General features: G+C 38.6%; 1 protein-coding gene across 1 annotated transcript; it reads left to right on the top strand.

Annotated features, from left to right (window-relative positions):
• Positions 1 to 5,819: 5,819 nt before the first annotated feature.
• Positions 5,820 to 6,614, top strand: LOC104681155 (olfactory receptor 15-like). Its single transcript, XM_030934942.1, has one exon. It carries the CDS (start codon positions 5,820 to 5,822, stop codon positions 6,612 to 6,614), a length of 795 nt encoding a protein of 264 aa, XP_030790802.1.

Here is a 6,614-nt window from a genome sequence, read left to right as displayed (position 1 = left end):
CTTGCTCTTGGATTTCATGAAGTAGTCTTTTTGCACTATTCCCAAAAGTTGGTGGCCCAGCCAAAAGCAAATTACTTTCAGTGGTATTGCACAGAGAAAATCCCTGGAAAAAAAAATTACTCCTACTTATCCAAAATTGACCTCTAAATGTTTTTTGTTTTTTTGCAGCGGGGCGGGGGGTGATTTTTGTTTTGTTTCTTGAGACAAGGTCTCACTCTGTCACCTAGGCTGGAGTGCAGTGGCATGATCTCAGCTCATTGCAGCCTCTGCCTCCCAGATGCAAGTGATTCTCCTGCCTCAGCCACAGAAGTGGCTGGGACTACAGGCGCACACCACCACACTCGGCTAATTTTTGTGTTTTTAGTAGAGATGGGGTTTCGTCATGTTGCCCAGGCTGGTCTCAAACTCCTGACCTCAAGCGATCCCCCCACCTCATCCTCCCAAACTGCTAGGATTACAAGCGTGAGCCACCACTCCTGGCTCTCATTGTGTTTTAATGTAGTTTCCTACTGAAAAAAAATGTTCAGGTGTATGTCCCTCTCTCCCAAATGTGAACTCATTTAGAAAATGATATTATTTCTGTGTAACACTGGCCCTGCCAATAATAAATCCTTCAAAGAGAGTGTTCTACAGCAAGTCTCCAGACTCCCCTCCCAAACACTTTAGTGTGTCAATTTAAAATTCAGTTTGAAAAGATTACCTCCCCTGAATCTAAAATAAAAGTTGAAAACTAAAAAGAAAAGAAAGGAAAAAATAAGTTACATAAACAAACAAAAAACAAGCAAACAACAACAACAAAAAAAAAAACAAGTGGTTTAACAGTACAGAATGCATAGTTTTACTAGTTTTACTAGATTTTTATATGAACGGTATTTTTACTATTAAAACAATTCATTAGGTTTTCTCATAATTTCTCTATTGCTTTATTTATTTAAAATGTGTAATCAAAGAAAACTTTTCATAGAACCTTCTAAACTGAAAGAAGAAAAAGAGAGAGAGAGATTGTCAGAATTTTATTGCACATGCAATTTGCCAACCAGCTTTCCCGAAGCCTATAATGGAGCAATTGAATTTTAAAGCAACATCCTGTTTACGTTTTATCTTTTTTACTCAGAATCAACTTCTTCATTGTTGGGGTGATGTGCATGAGCAGTCCCTGCCAGCTTCGCATCATCATAGATTTGCATCTCTTTTATGAGGCAGTGCAATGAAAGGGCCTGGCTTCTGGCCTGAGTGTAATCTCCAGCTGTGTCATGGTGTAGCTCTGCTTTCTCTTACAGCTTTCCTGATCTCTCTGTGCTTCAGTTTCCTCTACATCGACTACATATATTTCCCATTTATTTAGCACCAAGTTAAAGTGCAAATAATGTATAAACTGTGATAATTCTTGCTCTAGAAGTGAGAAAATAGAGGCTCAGCTGGAAGCTAACTAAATTGCACAGGGCTCAACAACTGTTAAAATGTAGGCAGTACTATTTGGAACACGGCAACATAATTTCTGTTCTTCCCACACTGATTCTTGCATGCTGTTATGATTTTGCTTGTTTTTGTTTATTATTTACAAAAAATAATCATTTTTGGAATGAAGAAATAATCAGTTTCAGCATGCCTTCTATTCCCATACATTAAAGCATTCAATCATCTCCAAACCCTAGGAGGCAAACGTTATTTCTTGCATTTTTGTGCAAGAAGGCTGAGGCTCAAAGTGCTGATACTTCTTGCCCTAAGTATGTAGTGTCACTGTGTCTGTGGCACAGATCCAGAGATATGTACTCTGGATACAAACACTATGCTTATCCCCCTAAACCAGATGCCCCAACCATGTCCATGGTGCCCACTCTCAACCAACATCCAAAGCCACATTCTGCAAATCATGCTATTTTTTATGTTTCTTTAGAGTTGGCTCCATTTGCTACTACTGCTCACACTTTCTCAAAATGCTTATAAAATTACAAGATTATGTATTTAGTTTCTCCTCCAGGTCTCCCCAGAGTTTATCACAAACTTAGTCAATGTTTAATTCCAGGATTCTGCTTTCACGCACCACCATGCCCAGCTAATTTTTTTTTCTTTTTTTTTTAATTTTTAGTAGAGATGGGATTTCACCATGTTGGCCAGGCTGGTCTCGAACTCCTGACCTCTGGTGATTCCCCCGCCTCGGCCTCCCAAAGTGCTGGGATTACAGGCGTGAGCCATTGCGCCGGGCCGATACTTTTTCTGATAGGAATTTTCCGTGACTATAATCATTTACAAGTTAATTGAAGATATTGTGCTGTAATATCTGTGAATCTAAAGAATTAAACACATGTTCAATGCAAGGTGCTTGTTCCTAATTGCTTGACAGTATAGTGCTGAAATGCTCTTCTAGAACTCACTTTTCTAAATAAGATTGTAGTTAGCAATTATTCTACGTTTTCCTTGTGTGTTTTTATTTCTGCATAAAGAAAAAAATATAATTTTGTAGCATTTTCTAAAAACTTAACTCATAGTTTTAGTTTTTTCAGCCTTCAGGAAATTATGTTTCCAAATTCATGCTATTTGTTTTCTGAAACTAGTTTATATGCACTCTTCCCATGTTTGAGATTAAAAGTCCTTCAAAATGTGGAACAAATGAAAACATTTGCTGTGTATCCAGACTTTATGTTACATAATGATTTGTTTTTTAATGAAATGAAAAGGATAGAAGAATGAATGAGGTAGAGAGAGACAATATAATGAAGGTGATGCATTCGCCTGGTTGGGCTGCCATAACAAATTACCACCACGGTGTAAAAAGTAGAACTTTACTTTCTCACAGTTCTGGAGACCGAAAAGTCCAGGATGAAGTTTCTGTCAGGATTTGGTTTCTGGTAAGGACTGTCTTCCTGGCTTGTGAAAGATCACCTTTTCTCTGTGTCCTCACATGGTGGGGAGAGAGAAAGAATATGAAAGAGAGAGAAAGGGAGACAGAAACACAGAGCGTGCGAGCAAGTGAGAGAGAGCACTTCCTCTTCTAGTAAGGCCACAGTCCTATTGAATTAGGGTGCCACCTTCATTATCTCATTTAACGTTAATTACTTCCCAAAGATCCTATCTGTAGATGCAGTCACACTGGGGGTTAGCGCTTCAGCATATGAATTTTGGGAGCCACAATTCAGTCCATAGCATATGATAATGGAGTGTGTAGATAAAATAAACCTGCTAGTTGTATCAGACTGACTTCTGGATGGAAAGCGGGAGTTTGGGGAGTACAATACAACAGTGACAATAGCAGTGCTGCTGTCAAGTAGTGACACTGATCCTTGTTATAAAATGTCTGGCAACAGATGTTTTTTGTTCATGCAAGCTTTGCTTCTAAGCATGGAACTTAAAAGTTAATTCTTCAGGAAATTGTGCTAATTAAGGTCCACAATACATTTATTCTCCACAGAAGTTTAAGAAGTAGGGAAATTCCCAAAGGCAAGGTTATATTTACTAGTTAATCAGCCAGTTTTTAAATATACATATATATGTTTAAATATATAATTATGTTACAATAATATATAAACATATATTTAAGCATATATATGTGTGTGTATATATTGTTTTAACATAATTTAAAAGCCAAAGGGTAGTGAAATTATATGGAATAAAATTATTATACAGCTCAGTTAAAATTCTATTTGGAACCATATCCACAAAGATGAATCATATTTAATGGCAAATCTTGAGAAAACTCAACACAAAAGCCTTTGAGTACGAAGAGGATTTGGTGAATGATTTCCTTTTGTTTAGAAAGAAAAGAGGTATATTTACAGAATGGCTACATCGAACTATTGAATTATTTAGCTCTCATTCTAATTTCATATCTTGTAGTAATCTCTACATGATAAATTAGAAATATTTTTGATACAATACAGAGGATTTCATATATATTTCCTAAAACTAGACTCTGGGTGTTAGCAATGTGAAGCTGTATTTGTTAGAACATTGAGAAAACTTGCTCATTAAAAGTTATACATTATGTTTTTCATAAACAGTTGAAAATGCTTACAACCTCGTAATAGTCTCATCAATCTTGTTATAATTAATATTGCAGGTATATAAAAACTGAGTGGATTCTACATTTGTTTAATGGGGTTGGCATCCACACATAACTGTGTGACCTAACAGTTTAAGGGCAAAAATACAAATTTGTTATATCCAAATAAAACCTATGGCTAGAAGAATGAAGTACAAGAACTATGTAGTGGCTTTTGCTAGTTTTCACATTCTTTAAAATATTGAAGTTTCAAGCTAGTGTAGGAGTACTGAGCCTAAAACTGTAATTAAAAGATTAGTTCAAGTTATAACTAATGACAATCACTCTGATTTTGAAATCTGGAAAGACAATCTGCCCATCTGTCTCAGAATCTCTCTCTCTCTCTCTTACAATCAATCTTACTCATCCTATTTCAAACAAAAACAAAAACAAAAAAGTGTGAGTCTTTCTGAATAACATTAGTTTGATAAACACCCATAAAACTGACAGTTGCAGTTATTATGAGTTATTATATGACAACTCCTCATCATGACCCATCCTGGTAAAATTTTGCAATATAAAATGAGATGAGAAGTATGAGCACACTAATAACAGAAATGTATTTGATCAGTGTGGTACTCAGCATTTTAAAACTACACCACAGCAGTAACTGCCTGTCTGGCCTAGTTGGGAGATAATTTCATTCTTTGGAGGGTGGAACAAAGGTGATTTCCCCAAGCACAGTAAATGAGTCAGGGGAAATGAGCTGTTTTCACAATTAAGTGGTGGTGAGCTGAGGATAGGTGAAAGTAAAGTAGTGATTGCCAGGGCCTCAGAGGAGGGGAGAACAGAGAATTATTGGTTAATATGTATAGTTTGTGTTTTACAAGATGAAGATTCTGAAGATGAATGGCAGTGATGGTAGCCCAACAATATGTATGTACTTAATACCACTGAACCGTGTACTTCAAAATGGTTGAGACAGTGCATTTTTATGTTATGTATGTTTTACCATAATTAAAACTGGGAGGAAAAAGATAAGGAGAGAGGATTGCCTAAAATAAACTACCATTGGATGGCCTCTTCACTGCAGAAAGAGTTTGTGCTGTTTTGCAGCTGTAAGAACACCCACAATTTCTAATCTGTCTATCTGAGAATCCAAATATCTTCCATCTAACTTGACTGAAAGGAAACATTAAGCAGTGTTTCCTATAACCGGTTTTCTGAAGGAGACATGCTAAATGCAAAGGACTGCATGTCTTTCTTTTAGTGAGCTTTATGAATGAACTGGACGACAATGGTGGAGAAGAGGAAGATGGAAGAGGGAGAGAGAAAAAGAGAGAGAAATCTTTATATAAACAAATATGTAGTTGAGTTGGCTGGGCTCTGTAGCGTTTCTCGCCATGTCTAGAATACTACACCTTCATCCCTACTTTAATGTCAACTGTTAGGGAAGTGCCATACAGAATCTGCCTCATATTTTAAGAACTTCCCAGAGCAATTATGCAGATTATCCCACCAACAGAGCTGAAGACTTGGGGAGGTTCCTATGGAGTGGTTGAAATATGAAAGTTGGATTTTTGGCACACATTTACTGCCTGAATACCCTGCACATGTACCCCCAAACATTAAATCAAAGTTGAAAAGAAAATAAAAAAATAAAAATCACATTTATCCTCAAAATCTTGTCTCTTTCCCTCCAGCTGTATGTAAGGTAGATACCATGCAAGGAGAAAATGTGAATTTTTCCAGCACATTTGTCTTGTTGGGCTTCTTGGAGCATCCATAGCTAGAGATTCCTCTCTTTGGAGTGGTTCTGGTTTCCTTCATCCTCACCTTGATGGGAAACAGCTCCATCATCCTTCTCTCCCTCATGGAGCCAGACTCCAGACTCATGTACTTCTTCCTGGACAATCTGTGTGTGCTCGACCTTTGTGTCACCTTCACCATTGTACCACAGCTGCTGGCCAACCTCTGGAGACCAGGGAAGACAATTGCTTCCTGGGGCTGCATCACGCAGGCCTACCTGTTCCACTGGACAGGTTGCACTGAATGTGCCCTGCTGGCAGTGATGGCTTTTGATCGCCATGTGACTATCTGCCAGCACCTCGGGTACACACTCATTATGCGTCCCTGGGTGTGTGTGCAGCTGGCAGCTGCAGCCTCTTCCAGTGACCTGGCCAATTCCCTGATCCAAGCCATGCTCACCTTCCAGCTTCAATGCTGTGGTCACCACACCCTGGATCACTTCTGTGAGGTGCCTGTTCTGATCAAGCTGGCCTGTGGTGACACCACTGCTAATGACCTGTCCCTGACTATGGGTGCTATCCCTTTTGCACTGGTGGCACCCCTGCTTGTGCTCATCTCTTATGCCTTCATTGTGAGGGCTGTACTGAAGTTATCTTCAGCCAAAGGAAGGCACAAGGCTCTCAGCACCTGCAGTTCCCACTTGGTGGTCGTCATCATGTACTTTGGATCAGCAATCTACATGTACGTCCAGCACTCTGCCAATAATACTCAAGCCAAGTTCATATCTTTCTTCTACTCTGTTGTCACTCCGCTGCTCAAACCATTCATCTACACCCTGAGAAATAAGAAAGTGAAGAGGGCATGGAGTAGGATCCTACTGTCCTAG

This window comes from Rhinopithecus roxellana, chromosome 8 (genome assembly GCF_007565055.1).
Source record: "Rhinopithecus roxellana isolate Shanxi Qingling chromosome 8, ASM756505v1, whole genome shotgun sequence".
NCBI classification, from domain to species: domain Eukaryota; kingdom Metazoa; phylum Chordata; class Mammalia; order Primates; family Cercopithecidae; genus Rhinopithecus; species Rhinopithecus roxellana.
The sequence above is the reverse complement of the archived record's forward strand: the minus strand, read 5'-3'. Positions and strand labels throughout refer to the sequence as shown.

What these genes read in the sequence shown, in the direction of transcription:
- LOC104681155 (XM_030934942.1), top strand. Translation starts at nt 5,820, where the DNA reads ATGGGAAACAGCTCCATCATCCTTCTCTCCCTCATGGAGCCAGACTCC.